Source organism: Hyperolius riggenbachi, chromosome 3 (genome assembly GCF_040937935.1).
Source record: "Hyperolius riggenbachi isolate aHypRig1 chromosome 3, aHypRig1.pri, whole genome shotgun sequence".
Taxonomy (NCBI): Eukaryota; Metazoa; Chordata; class Amphibia; order Anura; family Hyperoliidae; genus Hyperolius; species Hyperolius riggenbachi.
In genome coordinates, this window is record NC_090648.1 from 7,987,988 (window position 1) to 8,014,089 (window position 26,102).

A 26,102-nucleotide genomic window follows, 5' to 3' on the forward strand; every position below is an offset into this window, starting at 1 on the left:
AATTGGTGGCGGACAAAACAAGATATAGTTCATTTCATTGCGATAAGTAATAATAAAGTTATAGACGAATGAATGGAAGGAGCGCTGAAAGGTGAAAATTGCTCTGGTGTTCAAGGGGTAAAACTCCTCAGTGGTGAAGTGGTTAAAATATGTGCAAACATAGACAATTAAGAAGTACATTTTTTCCAGAGTAAAATGAGCCATAAATTACTTTTCTCCTATGTTGCTGTCACTTACAGTAGGTAGTAGAAATCTGATAGAAGTGACAGGTTTTGGACTAGTCCATCTCTTCATAGGGGATTCTCAGCAAGGCTTTTATTCTTTATAAAGATATTCCTGAAAAAGGATTTAAACAATGATGTTGGGAGCTTCCCTGTTCCCTACACAGTTTTTTGGGCTGTTGGGCAGAGCAACTGCCATTTACTAAGTGCTTTTGAAAATAAATATATCCCTGAGAATCCCCTATAAAGAGTTGGACTAGTCCAAAACCTGTCACTTCTGTCAGATTTCTACTACCTACTGTAAGTGACAGCAACATAGGAGAAAAGTAATTGATGGCTCCTTTTACTGTGGAAAAAAATGTACTTCTTATTTGTATATGTTTGCACATATTTTACATTTTACAGTTTTTTGCTGTAGTGCCCCCTTAATTGATGGCCCATATGATATATATAACCAGAACAATCTACCTGCGGTGCCTCCTGTGTATTTGCTGAAGCACAGACGGTAAAGATCTCTCTTGTCTCCCAGCTTAAACCCGCTATATGTGGCATAGGTCTTGTTTTGGTCAAAATCCTCCAGATCCACCCGCAGCTGATAGGAACCTAAAAGAAGAATACTGCATGAAGTACCAATGGAAATAAAGCAAATCTGACCATATAATAAGCTGACCGTTATTTAGGGTTTACCTGTGGCTGTGATCTGGTGAATATTGTCATTACCCAACCAGAACTCACTCATCTGGCTGCCGAACCCTCTTTTGTAGTCTTCCCAGCTCCGGTAAAAGTCCACCGAGCCATCAGCGCGTCTCTGGAACACCTGGGAGAGAGGAGAGAGGTCTTCAGCGGAGTTCTCCTGCGATAAGTCATTAGAGGTGGCCACTCCCTGGTGTGCTCTACAGACTCTGACCACTAATAATCCCAGGACCAGTGTGTGCTCTGTGTGTGGTCATATACAGAAGCCCAGAGCTATCCTCAGTGCTGTGTGTGGGAATGTACCATTTATACATATGGGGATCTGTAGGATTCTAATCTCAGTATCCAGGCTGAGTCAGCTGCAGAGCTATCCTCAGTGCTGTGTGTGAGAATGTACCATTTATACATATGGGGATCTGTAGGATTCTAATCTCAGTATCCAGGTGGAGTCAGCAGCAGAGCTATCCTCAGAGCTGTGTGTTTGGAATGTAACCATTTATACATATGGGGATCTGTAGGAATCTAATCTCAGTATCCAGGCTGAGTCAGCAGCAGAGCTATCCTCAGTGCTGTGGGTGGGAATGTACCATTTATACATATGGGGTCTGTAGGAATCTAATCTCAGTATCCTGGCTGAGTCAGCAGCAGAGCTATCCTCAGTGCTGTGTGTGGGAATGTACCATTTATACATATGGGGATCTGTAGGATTCTAATCTCAGTTAGAGTTGAGCTGAAATTTTCGTAATTTCGCATTACTATAATTACGCATGCGAAATTTGCGATTACGATGCGAAATTAGCGTAGCGAAATTGCCATTAAAATCGTAATTGAAAATACCGTAAGCGTAATTTTCAACGCGAAATTTCGCGTTTCGTTCATGCCGTAATTTCGCATTAAACGCTACCTTAATTTCGCGTTAAACCGTAACGCTCCGTATAATATAAAAAAGCCGCCGACTTTAAGGGTTAATAGCAAAGCCCCCTTAAATGCTAAGAGCCTCAAATTTGGAGAATATATTAAGGAGATCAGGAGGAATAAGCGGAAAAATTTTTTTTTCAAAAAGACCTTATAGTTTTTGAGAAAATCGATGTTAAAGTTTCAAAGGAAAAATGTAAACATTTAAAAACCCGCCGACTTTAACGGTTAATAGCAAAGCCTGCTTAAAGTTTAGGAACACCAAATTCCCAGGGTATATTAAGGGGATCAGTGGGAATAAGAGGAAAAAAAATTTTTTCAAAAAGACCTTATAGTTTTTGAGAAAATCGATTTTTAAGTTTCAAGGGCGAAAATGTCTTTTAAATGTGGAAAATGTCAGTTTTTTTTGCACAGGTAACAATAGTGTATTATTTTCATAGATTCCCCCAAGTGGGAAGAGTTTTACTTACTTCGTTCTGAGTGTGGGAAATATAAAAAAAAACGACGTGGGGTCCCCCCTCCCAGACCTCTTTAACCCCTTGTCCCCCATGCAGGCTGGGATAGCCAGAATGCGGAGCACCGGCCGCGTGGGGCTCCGCACCCTGACTATACCAGCCCGCATGGTCCATGGATTGGGGGGTCTCGGAAGGGGAGGGGCAGCCAAGCTTTCCCCTCCCCCTCCGAGCCCTTGTCCAATCCAAGGACAAGGGGCTCTTCTCCACCTCCGATGGGCGGTGGAGGTGGAGGCCGCGATTTCCTGGGGGGGAGGTTCATGGTGGAATCTGGGAGTCCCCTTTAAAAAGGGGTCCCCCAGATGCCCACCCCCCCTCCCAGGAGAAATGAGTATAGAGGTACTTGTACCCCATACCCATTTCCTTTAAGAGTTAAAGTAAATAAACACACAGACACTTAGAAAAAGTATTTTAATTGAACAAAAAACATAACCACGAAAAAAGTCCTTTAATATTCTTAATTAACCATTAATACTTACCTGTCCCTTTAAATAAATGATCCCTCGCAATATCCTCGGAAATGTTCTATCAGTTACAATGTAACAAAGTTATTACAATGTATCAACTTTGTTACATTGTAACTACGCCGCACCCGACGCCACTCGCCGCTCAGCCGCCGCATACGCGTCCGTGCAGGACGCTAAGTCCCCGCAGCTCCCGCTGTCCACCCCGCCCACATCTGTCACCCACATGTCACCCACATGTGGGTGACATGTGGGTGACATGTGGGAGAGGCGGGGAGGGCAGCGGAGCCGGCGGGGACTTAGCGTCCTGCACGGACCCGACAGAGCTCTGAGCTATATAGCTCAGAGCTCTCTAAAGCATCTTTGTATTTGGGCTCCAAGGAGCCCCATTGGTCCTTAGCAGACCAATGGGGTTCCTTCAAATCAGAAGGAACCCCATTGGTCTGCTAAGGACCAATGGGGCTCCTTGGAGCCCAAATACAAAGATGCTTAGAGAGCTCTGAGCTATAGCTCAGAGCTCTGTCGGGTCCTGCAGCGCAGACGCGGTGGCGGCGGCGGCGGTGAGTGACGTCGGGTGCGGCGTAGTTACAATGTAACAAAGTTGATACATTGTAATAACTTTGTTACATTGTAACTGATAGAACATTTCCGAGGATATTGCGAGGGATCATTTATTTAAAGGGACAGGTAAGTATTAATGGTTAATTAAGAATATTAAAGGACTTTTTTCGTGGTTATGTTTTTTGTTCAATTAAAATACTTTTTCTAAGTGTCTGTGTGTTTATTTACTTTAACTCTTAAAGGAAATGGGTATGGGGTACAAGTACCTCTATACTCATTTCTCCTGGGAGGGGGGGTGGGCATCTGGGGGACCCCTTTTTAAAGGGGACTCCCAGATTCCACCATGAACCTCCCCCCCAGGAAATCGCGGCCTCCACCTCCACCGCCCATCGGAGGTGGAGAAGAGCCCCTTGTCCTTGGATTGGACAAGGGCTCGGAGGGGGAGGGGAAAGCTTGGCTGCCCCTCCCCTTCCGAGACCCCCCAATCCATGGACCATGCGGGCTGGTATAGTCAGGGTGCGGAGCCCCACGCGGCCGGTGCTCCGCATTCTGGCTATCCCAGCCTGCATGGGGGACAAGGGGTTAAAGAGGTCTGGGAGGGGGGACCCTACGTCGTTTTTTTTTTATATTTCCCACACTCAGAACGAAGTAAGTAAAACTCTTCCCACTTGGGGGAATCTATGAAAATAATACACTATTGTTACCTGTGCAAAAAAACCTGACATTTTCCACATTTAAAAGACATTTTCGCCCTTGAAACTTAAAAATCGATTTTCTCAAAAACTATAAGGTCTTTTTGAAAAAAATTTTTTTCCTCTTATTCCCACTGATCCCCTTAATATACCCTGGGAATTTGGTGTTCCTAAACTTTAAGCAGGCTTTGCTATTAACCGTTAAAGTCGGCGGGTTTTTAAATGTTTACATTTTTCCTTTGAAACTTTAACATCGATTTTCTCAAAAACTATAAGGTCTTTTTGAAAAAAAAATTTTTCCTCTTATTCCTCCTGATCTCCTTAATATATTCTCCAAATTTGAGGCTCTTAACATTTAAGGGGGCTTTGCTATTAACCCTTAAAGTCGGCGGCTTTTTTATATTATACGGAGCGTTACGGTTTAATGCGAAATTACGGTAGCGTTTAATGCGAAATTACGGCATGATACGACTGTAATGCGAAAATTACGCGAAAATTACGCTTACGCGAAATTTCGCGAAATCCTTCTTCATTACGATTATGTACTTACGGCCATAATCGTAATTACACTAATTACGCGAAATTTCGCAAAATCGTAATTAGGTCATTACGCTCATCTCTAATCTCAGTATCCAGGCTGAGCCAGCTGCAGAGCTATCCTCAGTGCTGTGTGTGGGAATGTACCATTTATACATATGGGGGTGTGTAGGATTCTAATCTCAGTATCCAGGCTGAGTCAGCAGCAGAGCTATCCTCAGTGCTGTGTGTGGGAATGTACCATTTATACATATGGGGGTGTGTAGGATTCTAATCTCAGTATCCAGGCTGAGTCAGCAGCAGTGCTATCCTCAGAGCTGTGTGGGAATGTACCATTTATACATATGGGGGTCTGTAGGATTCTAATCTCAGTATCCAGGCTGAGTCAGCAGCAGAGCTATCCTCAGAGCTGTGTGGGAATGTACCATTTATACATATGGGGTCTGTAGGATTCTAGTCTCAGTATCCAGGCAGATCAGCTGCAGAGCTATCCTCAGTGCTGTGTGTGGGAATGTACCATTTATACATATGGGGGTCTGTAGGAATCTAATCTCAGTATCCAGGCTGAGTCAGCAGCAGAGCTATCCTCAGTGCTGTGTGTGGGAATGTACCATTTATACATATGGGGATCTGTAGGATTCTAATCTCAGTATCCAGGCTGAGTCAGCAGCAGTGCTATACTCAGAGCTGTGTGTGGGAATGTACCATTTATACATATGGGGGCTGTAGGATTCTAATCTCAGTATCCAGGCGGAGCCAGCAGCAGAGCTATCCTCAGTGCTGTGTGTGGGAATGTACCATTTATACATATGGGGATCTGTAGGATTCTAATCTCAGTATCCAGGCTGAGTCAGCAGCAGAGCTATCCTCAGAGCTGTATGTGGGAATGTACCATTTATACATATGGGGGGCTGTAGGATTCTAATCTCAGTATCCAGGCGGAGCCAGCAGCAGAGCTATCCTCAGTGCTGTGTGTGGGAATGTACCATTTATACATATGGGGATCTGTAGGATTCTAATCTCAGTATCCAGGCTGAGTCAGCAGCAGAGCTATCCTCAATGCTGTGTGTGGGAATGTACCATTTATACATATGGGGGTCTGTAGGATTCTAATCTTAGTATCCAGGCTGAGTCAGCAGCGGAGCTATCCTCAGTGCTGTGTGTGGGAATGTACCATTTATACATATGGGGGTCTGTAGTATTCTAATCTCAGTATCCAGGCTGAGTCAGCAGCAGAGCTATCCTCAGTGCTGTGTGTGGGAATGTACCATTTATACATATGGGGATCTGTAGGAATCTAATCTCAGTATCCAGGCTGAGTCAGCTGCAGAGCTATCCTCAGAGCTGTGTGTGGGAATGTACCATTTATACATATGGGGTCTGTAGGATTCTAATCTCAGTATCCAGGCTGAGTCAGCAGCAGAGCTATCCTCAGTGCTGTGTGTGGGAATGTACCATTTATACATATGGGGGATCTGTAGGATTCTAATCTCAGTATCCAGGCTGGGTCAGCAGCAGAGCTATCCTCAGAGCTGTGTGTGGGAATGTACCATTTATACATATGGGGGTCTGTAGGATTCTAATCTCAGTATCCAGGCTGAGTCAGCAGCAAAGCTATCCTCAGTGCTGTGTGTGGGAATGTACCATTTATACATATGGGGGATCTGTAGGATTCTAATCTCAGTATCCAGGCTGAGTCAGCAGCAGAGCTATCCTCAGTGCTGTGTGTGGGAATGTACCATTTATACATATGGGGGTCTGTAGGATTCTAATCTCAGTATCCAGGCTGAGCCAGCTGCAGAGCTATCCTCAGTGCTGTGTGTGGGAATGTACCATTTATACATATGGGGGTCTGTAGGATTCTAATCTCAGTATCCAGGCGGAGTCAGCAGCAGAGCGATCCTCAGTGCTGTGTGTGGGAATGTACCATTTATACATATGGGGGTCTGTAGGATTCTAATCTCAGTATCCCGGCTGAGTTGCCAGCAGAGCTATCCTCATTGCTGTGTGTGGGAATGAAGCCATTTATACATATGGGGGTCTGTAGGATTCTAATCTCAGTATCCAGGCTGAGTCAGCAGCAGAGCTATCCTCAGAGCTGTGTGTGGGAATGTACCATTTATACATATGGGGGTCTGTAGGATTCTAATCTCAGTATCCAGGCGGAGTCAGCAGCAGAGCTATCCTCAGTGCTGTGTGTGGGAATGTACCATTTATACGTATGGGGGTCTGTAGGATTCTAATCTCAGTATCCAGGCTGAGTCAGCAGCAGAGCTATCCTCAGTGCTGTGTGTGGGAATGTACCATTTATACATATGGGGGTCTGTAGGACTCTAATCTCAGTATCCAGGCTGAGCCAGCTGCAGAGCTATCCTCAGTGCTGTGTGTGGGAATGTACCATTTATACATATGAGGGATCTGTAGGATTCTAATCTCAGTATCCAGGCTGAGTCAGCTGCAGAGCTGTCCTCAGTGCTGTGTGTGGGAATGTACCATTTATACATATGGGGATCTGTAGGATTCTAATCTCAGTATCCAGGCTGAGTTGCCAGCAGAGCTATCCTCAGTGCTGTGTGTGGGAAGGTACCATTTATACATATGGGGAACTGTAGGATTCTAATCTCAGTATCCAGGCTGAGTCAGCAGCAGTGCTATACTCAGAGCTGTGTGTGGGAATGTACCATTTATACATTTGGGGATCTGTAGGATTCTAATCTCAGTATCCAGGCGGAGTCAGCTGCAGAGCTATCCTCAGAGCTGTGTGTGGGAATGTACCATTTATACATATGGGGGGCTGTAGGATTCTAATCTCAGTATCCAGGCGGAGCCAGCAGCAGAGCTATCGTCAGTGCTGTGTGTGGGAATGTACCATTTATACATATGGGGGTCTGTAGTATTCTAATCTCAGTATCCAGGCTGAGTCAGCAGCAGAGCTATCCTCAGTGCTGTGTGTGGGAATGTACCATTTATACATATGGGGATCTGTAGGAATCTAATCTCAGTATCCAGGCTGAGTCAGCTGCAGAGCTATCCTCAGAGGCGAGCTGTGTGTGGAAATGTACCATTTATACATATGGGGTCTGTAGGATTCCAATCTCAGTATCCAGGCTGAGTCAGCAGCAGAGCTATCCTCAGTGCTGTGTGTGGGAATGTACCATTTATACATATGGGGATCTGTAGGATTTTTATCTCAGTATCCAGGCTGAGTCAGCAGCAGAGCTATCCTCAGTGCTGTGTGTGGGAATGTACCATTTATACATATGGGGGGCTGTAGGATTCTAATCTCAGTATCCAGGCTGGGTCAGCAGCAGAGCTATCCTCAGAGCTGTGTGTGGGAATGTACCATTTATACATATGGGGGTCTGTAGGATTCTAATCTCAGTATCCAGGCTGAGTCAGCAGCAGTGCTATACTCAGAGCTGTGTGTGGGAATGTACCATTTATACATATAGGGGTCTGTAGGATTCTAATCTCAGTATTCAGGCTGAGTCAGCAGCAGAGCTATCCTCAGAGCTGTGTGTGGGAATGTACCATTTATACATATGGGGATCTGTAGGATTCTAATCTCAGTATCCAGGCGGAGCCAGCAGCAGAGCTATCCTCAGTGCTGTGTGTGGGAATGTACCATTTATACATATGGGGATCTGTAAGAATCTAATCTCAGTATCCAGGCTGAGTCAGCTGCAGAGCTATCCTCAGAGGCGAGCTGTGTGTGGGAATGTACCATTTATACATATGGGGTCTGTAGGATTCTAATCTTAGTATCCAGGCGGAATCAGCAGCAGAGCTATCCTCAGTGCTGTGTGTGGGAATGTACCATTTATACATATGGGGGGTCTGTAGGATTCTAATCTCAGTATCCAGGCTGAGTCAGCAGCAGAGCTATCCTCAGAGCTGTGTGTGGGAATGTACCATTTATACATATGGGGTTCTGTAGGATTTTAATCTCAGTATCAGGCTGAGTCAGCAGCAAAGCTATCCTCAGTGCTGTGTGTGGGAATGTACCATTTATACATATGGGGAGCTGTAGGATTCTAATCTCAGTATCCAGGCTGAGCCAGCAGCAGAGCTATCCTCAGTGCTGTGTGTGGGAATGTACCATTTATACATATGGGGATCTGTAGGATTCTAATCTCAGTATCCAGGCTGAGTCAGCAGCAGAGCTATCCTCAGTGCTGTGTGTGGGAATGTACCATTTATACATATGGGGGATCTGTAGGATTCTAATCTCAGTGTCCAGGCTGAGTCAGCTGCAGAGCTACCCTCAGTGCTGTGTGTGAGAATGTACCATTTATACATATGGGGATCTGTAGGATTCTAATCTCAGTATCCAGGCTGAGTCAGCAGCAGAGCTATCCTCAGTGCTGTGGGTGGGAATGTACCATTTATACATATGGGGTCTGTAGGAATCTAATCTCAGTATCCTGGCTGAGTCAGCAGCAGAACTATCCTCAGTGCTGTGTGTGGGAATGTACCATTTATACATATGGGGGTCTGTAGGATTCTAATCTCAGTATCCAGGCTGATTCAGCAGCAGAGCTATCCTCAGTGCTGTGTGTGGGAATGTACCATTTATACATATGGGGATCTGTAGGATTCTAATCTCAGTATCCAGGCTGAGTCAGCAGCAGAGCTATCCTCAGAGCTGTGTGTGGGAATGTACCATTTATACATATGGGGATCTGTAGGATTCTAATCTCAGTATCCAGGCTGAGTCAGCTGCAGAGCTATCCTCAGTGCTGTGTGTGGGAATGTACCATTTATACATATGGGGGGGGGCTGTAGGATTCTAATCTCAGTATCCAGGCTGAGTCAGCAGCAGAGCTATCCTCAGTGCTGTGTGTGGGAATGTACCATTTATACATATGGGGATCTGTAGGATTCTAATCTCAGTATCCAGGCTGAGTCAGCAGCAGTGCTATACTCAGAGCTGTGTGTGGGAATGTACCATTTATACATATGGGGGCTGTAGGATTCTAATCTCAGTATCCAGGCGGAGCCAGCAGCAGATTTATCCTCAATGCTGTGTGTGGGAATGTACCATTTATACATATGGGGATCTGTAGGATTCTAATCTCAGTATCCAGGCTGAGTCAGCAGCAGAGCTATCCTCAGTGCTGTATGTGGGAATGTACCATTTATACATATGGGGGGCTGTAGGATTCTAATCTCAGTATCCAGGCGGAGCCAGCAGCAAAGCTATCCTCAGTGCTGTGTGTGGGAATGTACCATTTATACATATAGGGGTCTGTAGGATTCTAATCTCAGTATTCAGGCTGAGTCAGCAGCAGAGCTATCCTCAGAGCTGTGTGTGGGAATGTACCATTTATACATATGGGGATCTGTAGGATTCTAATCTCAGTATCCAGGCGGAGCCAGCAGCAGAGCTATCCTCAGTGCTGTGTGTGGGAATGTACCATTTATACATATAGGGGTCTGTAGGATTCTAATCTCAGTATTCAGGCTGAGTCAGCAGCAGAGCTATCCTCAGAGCTGTGTGTGGGAATGTACCATTTATACATATGGGGGGCTGTAGGATTCTAATCTCAGTATCCAGGCGGAGCCAGCAGCAGAGCTATCCTCAGAGCTGTGTGTGGGAATGTACCATTTATACATATGGGGATCTGTAGGATTCTAATCTCAGTATCCAGGCTGGGTCAGCAGCAGAGCTATCATCAGTGCTGTGTGTGGGAATGTACCATTTATAGATATGGGGATCTGTAGGATTCTAATCTCAGTATCCAGGCTGAGTCAGCAGCAGAGCTATCCTCAGTGCTGTGTGTGGGAATGTACCATTTATACATATGGGGGTCTGTAGGATTCTAATCTTAGTATCCAGGCTGAGTCAGCAGCGGAGCTATCCTCAGTGCTGTGTGTGGGAATGTACCATTTATACATATGGGGGTCTGTAGTATTCTAATCTTAGTATCCAGGCTGAGTCAGCAGCAGAGCTATCCTCAGTGCTGTGTTTGGGAATGTACCATTTATACATATGGGGATCTGTAGGAATCTAATCTCAGTATCCAGGCTGAGCCAGCGGCAGAGCTATCCTCAGTGCTGAGTGTGGGAATGTACCATTTATACGTATGGGGGTCTGTAGGATTCTAATCTCAGTATCCAGGCTGAGTCAGCAGCAGAGCTATCCTCAGTGCTGTGTGTGGGAATGTACCATTTATACATAAGGGGGTCTGTAGGATTCTAATCTCAGTATCCAGGCTGAGTCAGCAGCAGAGCTATCCTCAGTGCTGTGTGTGGGAATGTACCATTTATACATATGGGGATCTGTAGGATTCTTATCTCAGTATCCAGGCTGAGTCAGCAGCAGAGCTATCCTCAGTGCTGTGTGTGAGAATGTACCATTTATACATATGGGGGATCTGTAGGATTCTAATCTCAGTATCCAGGCTGGGTCAGCAGCAGAGCTATCCTCAGAGCTGTGTGTGGGAATGTACCATTTATACATATGGGGGTCTGTAGGATTCTAATCTCAGTATCCAGGCTGAGTCAGCAGCAGAGCTATTCTCAGAGCTGTGTGTGGGAATGTACCATTTATACATATGGGGATCTGTAGGATTCTAATCTCAGTATCCAGGCTGAGTCAGCAGCAGAGCTATCCTCAGTGCTGTGTGTGGGAATGTACCATTTATACATATGGGGGTCTGTAGGATTCTAATCTTAGTATCCAGGCTGAGTCAACAGCGGAGCTATCCTCAGTGCTGTGTGTGGGAATGTACCATTTATACATATGGGGGTCTGTAGTATTCTAATCTCAGTATTCAGGCTGAGTCAGCAGCAGAGCTATCCTCAGTGCTGTGTGTGGGAATGTACCATTTATACATATGGGGATCTGTAGGAATCTAATCTCAGTATCCAGGCTGAGTCAGCTGCAGAGCTATCCTCAGAGGCGAGCTGTGTGTGGGAATGTACCATTTATACATATGGGGTCTGTAGGATTCTAATCTCAGTATCCAGGCTGAGTCAGCAGCAGAGCTATCCTCAGTGCTGTGTGTGGGAATGTACCATTTATACATATGGGGATCTGTAGGATTCTTATCTCAGTATCCAGGCTGAGTCAGCAGCAGAGCGATCCTCAGTGCTGTGTGTGAGAATGTACCATTTATACATATGGGGGATCTGTAGGATTGTAATCTCAGTATCCAGGCTGGGTCAGCAGCAGAGCTATCCTCAGAGCTGTGTGTGGGAATGTACCATTTATACATATGGGGGTCTGTAGGATTCTAATCTCAGTATCCAGGCTGAGCCAGCTGCAGAGCTATCCTCAGTGCTGTGTGTGGGAATGTACCATTTATACATATGGGGGTCTGTAGGATTCTAATCTCAGTATCCAGGTGGAGTCAGCAGCAGAGCTATCCTCAGTGCTGTGTGTGGGAATGTACCATTTATACATATGGGGGTCTGTAGTATTCTAATCTCAGTATCCAGGCTGAGTCAGCAGCAGAGCTATCCTCAGTGCTGTGTGTGGGAATGTACCATTTATACATATGGGGATCTGTAGGAATCTAATCTCAGTATCCAGGCTGAGTCAGCTGCAGAGCTATCCTCAGAGGCGAGCTGTGTGTGGGAATGTACCATTTATACATATGGGGTCTGTAGGATTCTAATCTCAGTATCCAGGCTGAGTCAGCAGCAGAGCTATCCTCAGTGCTGTGTGTGGGAATGTACCATTTATACATATGGGGATCTGTAGGAATCTAATCTCAGTATCCAGGCTGAGTCAGCTGCAGAGCTATCCTCAGAGGCGAGCTGTGTGTGGGAATGTACCATTTATACATATGGGGTCTGTAGGATTCTAATCTCAGTATCCAGGTGGAGTCAGCAGCAGAGCTATCCTCAGTGCTGTGTGTGGGAATGTACCATTTATACATATGGGGATCTGTAGGAATCTAATCTCAGTATCCAGGCTGAGTCAGCTGCAGAGCTATCCTCAGAGGCGAGCTGTGTGTGGGAATGTACCATTTATACATATGGGGGTCTGTAGGATTCTAATCTCAGTATCCAGGTGGAGTCAGCAGCAGAGCTATCCTCAGTGCTGTGTGTGGGAATGTACCATTTATACGTATGGGGGTCTGTAGGATTCTAATCTCAGTATCCAGGCTGAGTCAGCAGCAGAGCTATCCTCAGTGCTGTGTATGGGAATGTACCATTTATACATATGGGGGTCTGTAGGACTCTAATCTCAGTATCCAGGCTGAGCCAGCTGCAGAGCTATCCTCAGTGCTGTGTGTGGGAATGTACCATTTATACATATGGGGATCTGTAGGATTCTAATCTCAGTATCCAGGCTGAGTCAGCTGCAGAGCTATCCTCAGTGCTGTGTGTGGGAATGTACCATTTATACATGTGGGGATCTGTAGTATTCTAATCTCAGTATCCAGGCTGAGTCAGCAGCACAGCTATCCTCAGTGCTATGTGTGAGAATGTACATATGGGGGTCTGTAGGAATCTAATCTCAGTATCCAGGCTGAGTCAGCAGCAGAGCTATCCTCAGTGCTGTGTGTGGGAATGTACCATTTATACATATGGGGGATCTGTAGGATTCTAATCTCAGTATTCAGGCTAAGTCAGCTGCAGAGCTGTCCTCAATGCTGTGTGTGGGAATGTACCATTTATACATATGGGGATCTGTAGGATTCTAATCTCAGTATCCAGGCTGAGTCAGCAGCAGAGCTATCCTCAGTGCTGTGTGTGGGAATGTACCATTTATACATATGGGGGTCTGTAGGATTCTAATCTCAGTATCCAGGCTGAGTCAGCAGCAGTGCTATACTCAGAGCTGTGTGTGGGAATGTACCATTTATACATATGGGGGGCTGTAGGATTCTAATCTCAGTATCCAGGCTGAGTCAGCAACAGAGCTATCCTCAGTGCTGTGTGTGGGAATGTACCATTTATACATATGGGTTCTGTAGGATTCTAATCTCAGTATCCAGGCTGAGCCAGCAGCAGAGCTATCCTCAGTGCTGTGTGTGGGAATGTACCATTTATACATATGGGGGGCTGTAGGATTCTAATCTCAGTATCCAGGCTGAGTCAGCAACAGAGCTATCCTCAGTGCTGTGTGGGAATGTACCATTTATACATATGGGGGTCTGTAGGATTCTAATCTCAGTATCCAGGCTAAGTCAGCAGCAGAGCTATCCTCAGAGCTGTGTGTGGGAATGTACCATTTATACATATGGGGGTCTGTAGGATTCTAATCTCAGTATCCTGGCTGAGTCAGCAGCAGAGCTATCCTCAGTGCTGTGTGTGGGAATGTACCATTTATACATATGGGGATCTGTAGGATTTTAATCTCAGTATCCAGGCTGAGTCAGCAGCAGAGCTATCCTCAGAGCTGTGTGTGGGAATGTACCATTTATACATATGGGGGGGCTGTAGGATTCTAATCTCAGTATCCAGGCTGAGCCAGCAGCAGAGCTATCCTCAGTGCTGTGTGTGGGAATGTACCATTTATACATATGGGGATCTGTAGGATTCTAATCTCAGTATCCAGGCTGAGTCAGCAGCAGAGCTATCCTCAGTGCTGTGTGTGGGAATGTACCATTTATACATATGGGGATCTGTAGGATTCTAATCTCAGTATCCAGGCTGAGTCAGCAGCAGTGCTATACTCAGAGCTGTGTGTGGGAATGTACCATTTATACATATGGGGATCTGTAGGATTCTAATCTCAGTATCCAGGCGGAGTCAGCAGCAGAGCTATCCTCAGAGCTGTGTGTGGGAATGTACCATTTATACATATGGGGGTCTGTAGGATTCTAATCTCAGTATTCAGGCTGAGTCAGCTGCAGAGCTATCCTCAGAGGCGAGCTGTGTGTGGGAATGTACCATTTATACATATAGGGATCTGTAGGATTCTAATCTCAGTATCCAGGCTGAGTCAGCAGCAGTGCTATACTCAGTGCTGTGTGTGGGAATGTACCATTTATACATATGGGGTCTGTAGGATTCTAATCTCAGTATCCAGGCTGGGTCAGCAGCAGAGCTATCCTCAGAGCTGTGTGTGGGAATGTACCATTTATACATATGGGGGTCTGTAGGAATCTAATCTCAGTATCCTGGCTGAGTCAGCAGCAGAGCTATCCTCAGTGCTGTGTGTGGGAATGTACCATTTATACGTATGGGGGTCTGTAGGATTCTAATCTCAGTATCCAGGCTGAGTCAGCAGCAGAGCTATCCTCAGTGCAGTGTGTGGGAATGTACCATTTATACATATGGGGGTCTGTAGGACTCTAATCTCAGTATCCAGGCTGAGCCAGCTGCAGAGCTATCCTCAGTGCTGTGTGTGGGAATGTACCATTTATACATATGGGGGATCTGTAGGATTCTAATCTCAGTATCCAGGCTGAGTCAGCTGCAGAGCTGTTCTCAGTGCTGTGTGTGGGAATGTACCATTTATACATATGGGGATCTGTAGGATTCTAATCTCAGTATCCAGGCTGAGTCAGCAGCAGAGCTATCCTCAGTGCTTTGTGTGAGAATGTACCATTTATACATATGGGGGTCTGTAGGAATCTAATCTCAGTATCCAGGCTGAGTCAGCAGCAGAGCTATCCTCAGTGCTGTGTGTGGGAATGTACCATTTATACATATGGGGGATCTGTAGGATTCTAATCTCAGTATTCAGGCTAAGTCAGCTGCAGAGCTGTCCTCAATGCTGTGTGTGGGAATGTACCATTTATACATATGGGGATCTGTAGGATTCTAATCTCAGTATCCAGGTTGAGTCAGCAGCAGAGCTATCCTCAGTGCTGTGTGTGGGAATGTAACATTTATACATATGGGGATCTGTAGGATTCTAATCTCAGTATCCAGGCTGAGTCAGCAGCAGAGCTATCCTCAGTGCTGTGTGTGGGAATGTACCATTTATACATATGGGGGTCTGTAGGATTCTAATCTCAGTATCCAGGCTGAGTCAGCAGCAGTGCTATACTCAGAGCTGTGTGTGGGAATGTACCATTTATACATATGGGGGTCTGTAGGATTCTAATCTCAGTATCCAGGCTGAGTCATCAGCAGAGCTATCCTCAGAGCTGTGTGTGGGAATGTACCATTTATACATATGGGGGTCTGTAGGATTCTAATCTCAGTATCCAGGCTGAGTCAGCAGCAGAGCTCTCCTCAGTGCTGTGTGTGGGAATGTACCATTTATACATATGGGGATCTGTAGGATTCTAATCTCAGTATCCAGGCTGAGCTAGCAGCAGAGCTATCCTCAGTGCTGTGTGTGGGAATGTACCATTTATACATATGGGGATCTGTAGGATTCTAATCTCAGTATCCAGGCGGAGTCAGCAGCAGAGCGATCCTCAGTGCTGTGTGTGGGAATGTAGCCATTTATACATATGGGGGGGGCTGTAGGATTCTAATCTCAGTATCCAGGCTGAGCTAGCAGCAGAGCTGGAGATGGTCGCTGCACTTGGAGGTTGTAATGTGGCAGTTGTTAGAGAGGGGGTATTATTGCTGGGGGATATGTACTAGGGAATTAGGAGGAGGGGGGGTGGAGATATGTATTAGGGAATTAGGGATATCGGATATCTGACCTCAGTATCCGGGCAGATTCGGATATCTGCATAGAAAACCAGAAGTGGCCTTTAAATTGCTTCTAAAACATTTTTTAGGGTAAATAAGGCATGTAGCATCATGCTACTAATGGATGATGTGGGGACTTAAAATCCCCCCCCCAAAAAAAAAAATGGATGTCAATTAGCATTGTCAATTGGCACTTGGCACTTTGCACTTGGCACTTTGATTTGCCACTTTGCACTGTGCATTTGGCACTTGGCACTTTGAATTTGGCACTTGCCACTTTGCATTTGGCACTTTGCACTTTGCATTTGGCACTTTGCATTTGGCACCTTGCACTTTGCACTTTGGATTTGGCACTTTGCACTTTGCATTTGGCACTTTGCATTTGGCACTTGGCACTTTGCATTTGGCACTTGGCACTTTGCATTTGACACTTGGCACTTCACAGTTTGCACTTGGCATTCTGCATTTAACACTTTACACTTTGCATTTGGCACTTTGCATTTGGCACCTTGCACTTTGCACTTTGCATTTGGCAATTTGCACTTTGCATTTGGCACTTGGCACTTTGCATTTGGCACTTGGCACTTCGCAGTTTGCACTTGGCACTTTGCATTTAACACTTTGCACTTTGCATTTAACACTTTGCACTTTGCATTTGGCACTTTGCATTTGGCACTGTGCACTTTGCACTTTGCATTTGGCACTTTGCACTTTGCATTTGGCACTTTGCACTTTGCATTTGGCACTATGCACTTTGCACTTTGTACTTTGAATTTGGCACTTTGCACTTTGTACTTTGCATTTGGCACTTTGCACTTTGCATTTGGCACTTTGGACTTTGCATTTGGCACTTTGCATTTGGCACTTGGCACTTTGCACTTTGCATTTGGCACTTGGCACTTTGCATTTGGCACTTTGCCATTGACACTTGGCACTTTGCATTTGGCACTTTGCCATTGACACTTGGCACTTTGCATTTGGCACTTTGCACTTGGCACTTTGCAGTTTGCACTTTGCATTTGGCACTTTGCATTTGGCACTTGTCACTTTGCATTTTGCACTTAGCACTTTGCATTTGGCACTTTGCACTTTGCATTTGGCACTTTGCATGTTGCATTTGGCACTTGGCACTTTGCATTTGGCACTTGACACTTTGCAGTTTGCACTTGGCACTTTGCAGTTTGCACTTGGCACTTTGCACTTTGCATTTGGCACTTTGCACTTTGCATTTGGCACTTTGCACTTGGCACTTTGCACTTTGTAGTTTGCACGTGGCACTTTGTACTTTGCACTTTGCATTTGGCACTTTGCACTTTGCATTTGACACTTTGCATTTGGATGAGAAGCACTAATTTTAGTTGCCCTTTCTTTGTACCCGTTCCAGAAGGTCAATGTCCTTTCTATAGTGTAGTGCCCAAAACTGTATTCCATACTTCAGATGTGGCCTCACAAGTGAATTTATACAGGGGGAGTAGTGTGTGCCCCTCCCCCTGCATTATGTCCCCTCCCCCACATTATACTGTACTCCAGATGTGGCCTCACAAGTTATTTATATAGAGGGAGAAGTGTGTGTCCCTCCCCCTGCATCATGTCCCCACCCCCCACATAATGTCCCCTCCCCCTGCATTATCCCATACTCCAGATGTGGCCTCATAAGTGATTTATAAAGAGGAAGTAGTGTGTGCCCCTCCCCCTGCATCATGCCCCCTCCCCCCCACAGTATTCCATACTCCAGACGTGGCCTCACAAGTGATTTATACAGAGAGAGTAGTGTGTGCCCCTCCCCCTGCATCCTGTCCCCTCCCCCCACATTATTCCATAGTCCAGATGTGGCCTCACAAGTGATTTATGCAAAGGGAGTAGTGTGTGCTCCTCCCCCTGCATCATGTTCCCTCCCCCACATCATGTCCCCTCCCCCTGCATTATCCCATACTCCAGATGTGGCCTCACAGGTGATTTATACAGAGGGAGTAGTGTGTGCCCCTCCCCCTGCATCATGTCCCCTCCCCCTGCATCACGTCCCTCCCCCCACATTATCCCATACTCCAGATGTGGCCTCACAAGTGATTTATACAAAGGGAGTAGTGTGTGCTCCTCCCCCTGCATCATGTCCCCTTCCCCCTCACTATCCCATACTCCAAATGTGGCCTCCCAAGTGATTAATACAGAGGGAGTAGTGTGTGCCCCTCCCCCTGCATCATGTCCCCTCCCCCCTGCATCATGTCCCTCCCCCCACATTATCCCATACTCCAGATGTGACCTCACAAGTGATTTATACAGAGGGAGTAGTGTGTGCCACTCCCCCTGCATCATGTCCCCTCCCCCCGCATTATTCCATACTCCAGATGTGGCCTCACAAGTGATTTAACCTCCTTGGCGGTCTGATTCTTTCCAGATTTTAGGGTCTAAAAGCGGTGCAATTTTTTTCCACTCTTTCAGACCCTAAAACCTGAAAAAAATCATTCTGGCAGGGAGATCTGCAGCAAAATAAAAAAAAATGTATCTTCCTGGGCTCCTGTGCTGCAGTTTTCTCTTTGCCCACAAGATGGCGCTAATATACATATAAACGAACTTCTCTATATTTCTCTAATATAGAGAAGTTCTTTTTCAATATTAGCCCCGCCCCCGATGACGTCACGCTGCCACCACCGCTCTGCTGCCACCACCACGGCTCCGCTGCTCCAACTGGCTGTCGGGTCCCCAGAAGAATAGCGGGGACATGGGGGATCCCGGCGGCCAGGGAAAGACCCCACACTGCCGGGGAGAGAGGCTGGAGTCCCGCTGCGCAGCGAGATCGCGCGTGGGACTCCACAACTGCAAGTAAAGCTCTGCAATGCCTACCCCGACCTGAGCTCGGGATCACCGCTAATAGCTTATTTTTTCTACCCCGAGCTCAGGTCGGGAAAACCGGCAAGGAGGTTAAACAAAGGCAGTAGTGTGTGCTCCTCCCCCTGCATCATGTTCCCTCCCCCACATCATGTCCCCTCCCCCTGCATTATCCCATACTCCAGATGTGGCCTCACAGGTGATTTATACAGAGGGAGTAGTGAGTGCCCCTCCCCCTGCATCATGTCCCCTCCCCCACATTATCCCATACTCCAGATGTGGCCTCACAAGTGATTTATACAGAGGGAGTAGAGTGTGCCCCTCCCCCTGCATCATGTCCCCTCCCCCTGCATTATATGTCCCCCCCGCATTATCCCATACTCCAGATGTGGTCTCACAAGTGATTTATACAGAGAGAGTAGTGTGTGCCCCCCCCCTGCTTCATGTCCCCTCCCCCCACATTATTCCATACTCCAGATGTGGTCTCACAAGTGATTTATACAGAGGGAGTAGTGTGTGTCCCTCCCCCTGCATCATGTCCCCTCCCCCACATCATGTCCCCTCCCCCTGCATCATGTCCCCACCCCCCACATTATTCCATACTCCAGATGTGGTCTCACAAGTGATTTATACAGAGGGAGTAATGTGTGCCCCTCCCCCTGCATCATGTCCCCTCCCCCCGCATCATGTCCCCTCCCCCCACATTATTCCATACTCCAGATGTGGCCTCAAAAGTTATTTATACCGAGGGAGTAGTATGGTAGATGGTAGTGGCCAGTGGATGGATGAGGTGGACTACAGGTCCAAGCAGTGGCAGTCATGGTCTGGGAGACCGGACGGCATGTGCGGCGATGGAAGAGCCCTTTTACAGACCTGTAGTGATGTGGAGGTGCGAGTAGGGACGGCGTGGCGTCCCATGCCGAGGCGTGCAGCTCCCCCGACGTTTCATCGGCTTCCGGCTTTCTCAAGGGGGCGTGGTTAGCTGTACTGATGCTCCAACTGCTTTTCAGCTATGCTTCACCAATCACGCAACATGCTCCATCCATCACTTCCGTAACTGCATGACTACTGACAGAGGCAGGCACTGGGCGGATGTTTGCGAAACAAAAACAAACAGGCAGGGAATGACAGCGGGCGCCTCGCTGACAGAGGGACAACAACAGAGAAAATGTATTGAGTGTAACAAGGGAACTTGAATGCAGATTCCAGGATGGCCACCACTGATGCCAGATAAAGAAAGCATGTCACTCATACCTAGCTTGCGAAAAAACAATGTTCCCATACTGACAGCAAAAGGCACCAGCACATGTCACTCCCCACAGTGCCGACCAATACCCGCATCAATGCATATGCATGAACTAACTGGATCTGACCACATAAGGGGCAGATCCTCAGAATCCAATAGAAATAACAATATTAATACAATATGAAGAAAGAGGCTGTTAATACATCTTGCCCAATGCGCATATATCAACCCCAATGAACTACTGGGGAGAAAAAGAAAATGGTAAGTAAACCTAAATGGTTAACCTAGTGTCGCCCACAAACAACAGCCATCTATATCACAGAGGCTGAGAATGTGGGCAATTGAGCAATGAAAAAAGGGAAGGAGAATGCAAACAGTGGTCAAACTCGCCCCCGTAAAGGAGACAACCGCACACAAAAGTGGCAGCAGGGACTGCACTTATGTAACAGGCAAAGTGCAAAATGATGTCGGTAGAAAATGGGCATAGCTCATCTGATCATTCAGGCCGGGTGTATTACATGCCTGTAGTTTATAAATCCAGCGGGATTCACATCTCAGGAGGAGCCGATCAAGGTTCCCCCCTCTAATTGTGGGGTGGATATGATCGAGGGCCATGAATTTTAACCCTCTAGTACTACCACGATGTCCCAATACAAAATGCCTTGCCACTGGAAAGCTCATATCAGCGCCCTCAATTCTCTTCACGTGTTCAGACATACGTTCCCATAGGGGCATTTGGTTTTACCAACGTAGAAAGCACCCCAGTGGCAGAGCAAGATGTAAACCACTAGTTTGGTTTTACAATTAAAAAAAATAGGGTAATGTAATTCTCCCACTCCCCGAAAAACAAACTACTCTCCCAACCTGAACATACTGGCAATAATCACAACCACCACAGGTATAAATCCCCGTGGTGAGGCAGTGCTTTTTGGGGGTGACTCCGGTAAAATGGCTACGCACAAAAGCATCACGCAGGGACCTAGCCCTTTGGTATGTAAGATTTGGATGGGCTGGGGTGAAAGGACCCACAACGGGATCGTTCAGTAAATGGTACCAATGTTTCTTGAGGATGCTTTTAAGTGCAGGATGCTGTGCACAATATCTGGTGAAAAAACATAAAGGTGCAACATCCGTCATCTCAGTTTTCCTACGCTGTTGAAGGTGATCACTTTGTTTACTTCTACGAGCACGACTGAAAGCTCTACGTAGGCAGCTGTCACTATAGCCCCTAGACTGGAAGCGTTGTCGTAAGTCACCCGCTTCCATAAGGAAATAGAGACCTGGGGCCCCCGGCTGTCATGCGGACCAGTGTTTGTGATTTTAAATTTCTTTTTTGCAGCTTCCAGGATGCGGTTGACAGGTGAGTGGTTAGGGAGGGGGCCGTGTGGGAGATGTGCCTACACGGGGCGCCCATGTAAATGATGCAATTCACGATTGCATCTAACTGAAGCCTCCCACCTGAATGCTAATTTATGTAATTCCTGCTAGATTTGGTACAGCAGGCAAAGGGTGTATGACAGTACACCTGATTGGCTGACTGGCGTCTGATGGCCAGATAGAGGCAGGACATTGCTCTAGCTGGAAGTCAGCAATTGTGTTTGTTGCAGTTGGCATTCAGTTTAGAGGTGGTGGGGGTGAGTTCCTTGGAGGTGAGAGGTCCAGGGCTTGCCCACACTTCGCTCTGAGTATCGCATGGTGGTTTGGGGGCCCCAGCTAGTGAGAGAGACCTGGGGCCCCCGGCTGTCATGCGGACCAGTGTTTGTGATTTTAAATTTCTTTTTTGCAGCTTCCAGGATGCGGTTGACAGGTGAGTGGTTAGGGAAGGGGCCGTGTGGGAGATGTGCCTACACGGGGCGCCCCTGTAAACGATGCAATTCACGATTGCATCTAACCGAACCTTCCACCTGAATGCTAATTTATGTAATTCCTGCTAGATTTGGTACAGCAGGCAAAGGGTGTATGACAGTACACCTGATTGGCTGACTGGTGTCTGCTGGCCAGATAGAGGCAGAACATTGCTCTAGCTGGAATTCAGCAATTGTGTTTGTTGCATAAGGAAATATTGGCCAATTGGTATGCCTCTGATCATGTGTTTCGGATGAAAACTATCCATGCATAATAATGCATTGCTCGCCGTGGCTTTGCGATGGAGGATTGTGGTCAAACGACCATCCGGATTAATAAAATGCAAATATCCAAAAATGCTATTGACTGCGATTGTACTTCCGAAGTGAATTTAAGATTCTTGTCATTGCAGTTCAAACACGATACAAATTTGGCCACCTGTGCAGAAGTTCCTAACCACAAAATCAAAATATCATCAATGTACCTCTGCCACGATAAAACGTGGCACACGTACTCCGATAGATCATCATTTGATAGGACGAGTCTCTCCCAGTCCCCCAGGTACAGGTTAGCGTACGACGGGGCACAAGTCGTCCCCATCGTCGCTCCCTGCACCTGAAGTTATCTTTCACCATCAAAAGTAAAAGAATTGTTGGTCAAAAGGAATTTTAATAGATCCAAAATGAATCCATTGTGCGCAGAATCCTGCACCCCCAGCTCACCCAAGAAACTCACTACAGCCTGGACACCAAGACCATGGGGGATGCAAGAGTAGAGGGACTCAACATCAAGGGAAACTAAAAGTGTGTTAGGAGGAACTACGATATCATCTAATACCTGCAAAAGATGAGTAGTGTCCTTGATACATGAGGGCAGCCCCTGCACATGTGACTGAAGATAAGATGTTTATCAACATAGATACTTATTTTTTCGGTCAAGGAACCCCTACCTGACACTATCAGGTGTCCGGGTGGTTTATGAAGACATTTATGCACCTTTGGGAGTGCGTAAAATTTTGGAAGTATCAGATCATTTACTTTGAGAAAGGCTGCTACCTCATCATCAATCAGGTCTCTACTGCGGGCATCTTCTATAAGGGCAAAAAGACTCGCTTGACAGCGGTCCACCCTCGATGCCGAGACCCTCACATAGCATCCCCGCTGGTCCAGGAGGTCAATACACATAGCTTTATAATTGCGGGCCGTCATTATCAAAACATTACCCCTCTTATCGGAGGGTTTGATAGTACAGTCAGTACGTGAACTTAGAAAATCAAAGGCCTCGCAATCCTTACCCGTCAAATCTGAACCCCCATCGTTAGTCACATTAAGCCTAGCAATGCCCCCCTCAACTGCCTGGATAAAGCACCGTATGCCCATATTGGTAGACAAAGGTGGAAAACGAGTAGAACGACTTTTGAATTGTTGGTTTATGGTGGTATAGCATGGGGGTGGTGTAGCAGCCACAGGTATCCCCATAGACATCTCAGTCTCCAGCTGATTAAGTTCAAAAAGAAAATTGAGATCTTCTAATGCCTCCTGGTCCCCCTGGGTAAGTCTCAGGGTAGATGGAGCCATCGAAGGGTGGGGCTGTAAGCTTTTTTTCACTGTGGATTGGAGAAACAGTATCCTACAAAACAAATGTAAGTCCACAGTGAAATCTAACTTATCCAGGTGCTGGTGGGACACCCCACATTAATCCAAACTCCAGATGTGGCCTCACAAGTGATTCATACAAAGGGAGTAGTGTAATAGCATCTTTAGATATTATGTCCCTTTTTATGCATCCCAAAATTGTATTTGCTTTACCTACCACTGCTTGGCATTGTATACGATTACCTAACTTGTTATCAACCAGTATTCTTAAGTCCTTCTCCAAGTCTGCTGTTCTGTATGACATTTATTTTATATGATGATCTACCATTGGTACCTCCCAGGTGCATAACTTTACATTTATCAACATTAAATTTCATCTGCTACGTGCCTGCCCATTTGGCCATGTTATCAAGGTCCTGTTGTCATATCCGTCTATCCGTCTTAGTGTTGATAATTCTGCATAATTTTGTATCATCTGCAAATATGCCTACATTACTCTGAATTCTGTCTATAAATTATTAATAAATGCATAGAAAAGAAGTGGACCAAGTACTGACCCCTGCAGCACCACACTGCTAACAGTATCTCATTTTGAGTATGTTCCATTTACCACCACTCTTTGCTTTCTGTGGAATTGAATCTACTGTATATTTGTGTCCATTGTCAGCAATATGGCCCAGTGCGTGTAATGAAACGCGGAAAAGCCGCGGCCTCGCAAGGTGAGGCGGCTGTTTCCGCGTCTAGCAGGACGCCACAACGCGGAAAAAACGCTGCATGCCGCTCAGGCAAAACGGCGGAATCCGCATTGGGAACGGCGGAATCCGCATTGGAGGCGGCTCCCGCACTTGGTTCACTAGATACATTGCAAGACAGTACTGGTGTGGCTGGGACTGAAAGTCCACCAAGTTTCAGACTTACACGCGCGCGAGCACAGAGGCAGAGTTTAAATAGCTGTTAGAAGGGAGTCGGCTGACCAGCTGGGTCAGCTGACAAATTCCACTGCTCTCATTGGACCAGCAATTAGGGAGGTCCTGGAAAGGTCCTAGAGTATATATACTGCTGGTTGTTCACTTGCTCTTTGTCTGGCGTTGCAATCACATATGTGGGAGCACCCAGATCCGTAGTCAGATCCATAAGTGTGCCGGGACCAGCTGGAGCTGTAATCCTACACTTAGCTAGATTTTGATAGCTAAAGTACTAGTTTGATTGTGATTATCTGTTATGACTTTTGCCTGCCTTGACTATTCTCCTGAACTCTGACCTTGTACCTCGTTATTTCTGATACTCTGTTGCTGAACCCTGCCTGTACTTTGACTCCGCCTCTGCCTCCTGATTTTGTACCCCGATATATCTGATACCCCGTTGCTGAACCCTGCCTGTACTTTGACTCCGCCTCTGCCTCCTGATTTTGTACCCCGATATATCTGATACCCCGTTGCTGAACCCTGCCTGTACTTAGACTCCGCCTTTGCCTACTGAATTTGTACTTTATCTGTCCGTCTGTATACGACCTGGCTTGTCCGACCTCGAGAACCGACCTCACGTTTGGAGGCGGTTCCCCGTCCTGTTAGTGACACTTCCTCCTGAGTGTCACTCTCGGACTTCCCTTCCTACTGTCAGTCTGACTCCTCCCATCTTGGAGAGCTCAGATCTGCGGAAGGAACCTGTGCAGTACTCCTTGCTGCACAAGAGGCTTGTCCTCTGAGTTACTGTCGCACCAATCACTACACTCTACTCCGGTGAACAGAGGTTAGTTTGTATATCGGATTATCGGTGAGACTGCAGATCACTTATAATCTGGTATATATCTGTATTTCCGGTGATACTGCAGATCACCGGTAATCAGATACTCTCTGCGCCCACCGATCGTTACAGAATCAGATACTCTCTGCGCCCACCGATCGTTACAGTGCGGTTTTGAATGCGATCCACCGGCCGCATCCGCCTGTAAAACCGATTGGCTAATGTATTTCAGTGGGATGGTACACACCGGAGGTTTGAGGTTTGTAGCAAACTGCAAACGTGCCTCCTGCTGCACATTTGCGGTTTGCAGAAGCGTTTCTGCCTCAATGTAAAGTATAGGAAAAACGCAAACCGCTCTGAAAAATGCTAGATCAGAGCGGTTTTCCAGGCAATTTTGTTACAGAAGCTGTTCAGTAACAGCTTTTACTGTAACAGTATTAGTAATCTGCTACCCAAAAACGCAGCCAAAACCGATAGGCATGTTTAAAAAACGTCTCTAATCATGCCTAGAATCGCTCTGAAATCCGCTCCAAAAACCTCTAGCGTTTTGTGGATCTGCTGGCGGTTTTGGTGTGCACTGGGCCTAAGCTGGTCAAACATATTATTATTACACACTATTTCATTGCAGGTTTTTTTTCCTACAGATGTTTTAGGCAGATCACACATCATCTCCCCCTTGCACACACGTCACATGTTTCT

The 26,102-nt window shown here is 46.4% G+C and overlaps 1 protein-coding gene across 2 annotated transcripts in view; it reads right to left on the minus strand.

Moving 5' to 3' along the window:
* The window catches only part of LOC137560844 (ficolin-1-A-like), a 63,926-nt gene that overhangs the window by 12,962 nt on the left and 24,862 nt on the right, over window positions 1–26,102 (minus strand). For both annotated transcript variants that reach the window (XM_068271988.1, XM_068271987.1), the window contains 2 exons: window positions 909–1,038; window positions 690–824 (listed from right to left, as the gene is read on the minus strand). In XM_068271988.1, coding sequence (XP_068128089.1) covers window positions 690–824; window positions 909–1,038 — 265 coding nt within the window. The remainder of the gene's footprint in view (window positions 1–689; window positions 825–908; window positions 1,039–26,102) is intronic.